This window comes from Entamoeba dispar, genomic scaffold, assembly GCF_000209125.1.
Source record: "Entamoeba dispar SAW760 scf_1105229459257 genomic scaffold, whole genome shotgun sequence".
NCBI lineage: Eukaryota > Evosea > Mastigamoebida > Endamoebidae > Entamoeba > Entamoeba dispar.
In genome coordinates, this window is record NW_001853602.1 from 1 (window position 1) to 1,557 (window position 1,557).

The window sequence follows — 1,557 nt, forward strand, 5'->3', positions numbered from 1 at the left end:
AAAGAAGTTAATAATAAGAAAAGAAGAATTATGAAAAAAGAAGAAAAAAATAAAATACTTATGATTTTGAATCAAGAAATAATAAATAAAAATGAAAATTCAATAGGAGAACAGATATTTATGTAAGAGATCTAAAGAAGAGAGAATTACTAATCATAGATATGAACATAGTAAGGTATAAGAATATAAGTAAGGCATCAATAATTTAATAAAATAATAAATTATATTTAATTCACTTTAATTTAATTTTATATTAAATTAATTTAATCTTATTCTTTTATTTATTCATTTTCTTTATCTTTGTTTATATTTTCTTTGTTTATTTCATTATATTCTTTATTTTACTTCTTTATTCATTCATTCTTCTTTATTCATTTGAATTTTATTCTTTCTTTTATTCATGTTTACTTTATTTCTTATTATCCATTTCTTTGTTTTTCTATTTAAATTAACCATAATGAAATTTAATTCATTTGATTTTTATATTTTATTTCAATTAACTAAATACTGAATTAGTGTTATTGTTTCTTCAGTTACACCACTACACATTCTGATGGTTCTTTATTATATTTGTTTTCTGTTATAATTCTACTACAAATTTCAGTACTTTCACCATAAATAACTTCTCCACCATTCTTTACTTTCTTACATCTTATATATTTTGTTATTTTATATGTTCTCTTAAGTATTGTTTCACATTCTTCTTTTTCTTCATAAATAATTTCTTTGTATCCATTTATTAATTTATTGATTTCTTCTTTATCAATTGATGGTAATCCTCTTGCCCATTTGATTAATTTTTTTATTTCTTCTTCTGATTTTGTATTATTACAGCCTTCAATTGGTTGTGAATTTACATAACACATTGGAATATCAATATTTTCATTTATTCTATTTGTTTGTTTAATAAATATTTGATTATTTCTTCTTTAAATTCTTTTTTCTCAATTTTATCTTTTTCAATTTGATTTTGTGAATAACAGTTATAACATTTAGTCCATACAATACATACATGTTTCCAAACACCTTTTATTGGGAAACCATCAGATATAACTTTAACAATATATTTAAGATTATCACAATATCTTTTTACATTATAATTCATTGTTAATACAATTCCTTGTAATCTTGTGTTTTTAACACATTCAATAATATTTTGAATATTTTTATTATTAAATCCACTACCATCAATAAGACAAGGAGTATCAACAACAAATACATCACTTCTATCTCCTTCTCCAAAATATCCACCAGCGTATTTTGTACTCGATTCATCACTATCACTTACTTTAAAAACATCCTTTTTAAGAATAAAATTACCTAATGAACTTTTACCATCACCTGTTTCTCCAATTAAAAGTAATTTAATTTGTTTCAATCCTTCTATACTCATTATTAATGTTTAAATGTTTTGTTTAATTGAATTTCTAATTTTAGTTGTTTTTGATAAAAGTTAAATGATGTTTAAAGAAAGTGTTTTGAGATATAAATACATGAAGAATTGATAAATTAATAATGAATGAACAAAAAAATAAAATAAAAAGAACTTAGAAAACA

At 20.7% G+C, this 1,557-nt stretch overlaps 2 protein-coding genes across 2 annotated transcripts, besides 6 other annotated features; both read right to left on the reverse strand.

The window, feature by feature from the left end:
• Positions 1 to 198: a repeat region.
• A 1-nt stretch (position 199) lies between these two features.
• Positions 200 to 225: a sequence feature (AT_rich).
• Positions 226 to 268: a microsatellite.
• Position 269: 1 nt separating this feature from the next.
• Positions 270 to 446: a microsatellite.
• Positions 319 to 498: a microsatellite.
• Positions 499 to 533: 35 nt separating this feature from the next.
• On the reverse strand, positions 534 to 866 carry EDI_020070 (uncharacterized protein; the record flags this gene model as incomplete). The annotated part of the gene is made up of 1 exon (XM_001735585.1): positions 534 to 866. The coding sequence occupies one exon, from the start codon at positions 864 to 866 to the stop codon at positions 534 to 536; it is 333 nt and encodes a 110-aa protein (XP_001735637.1).
• A 20-nt stretch (positions 867 to 886) lies between these two features.
• On the reverse strand, positions 887 to 1,393 carry EDI_020080 (uncharacterized protein; the record flags this gene model as incomplete). The annotated part of the gene is made up of 1 exon (XM_001735586.1): positions 887 to 1,393. The coding sequence occupies one exon, from the start codon at positions 1,391 to 1,393 to the stop codon at positions 887 to 889; it is 507 nt and encodes a 168-aa protein (XP_001735638.1).
• Positions 1,148 to 1,178: a sequence feature (AT_rich).
• Positions 1,394 to 1,557: the final 164 nt, after the last annotated feature.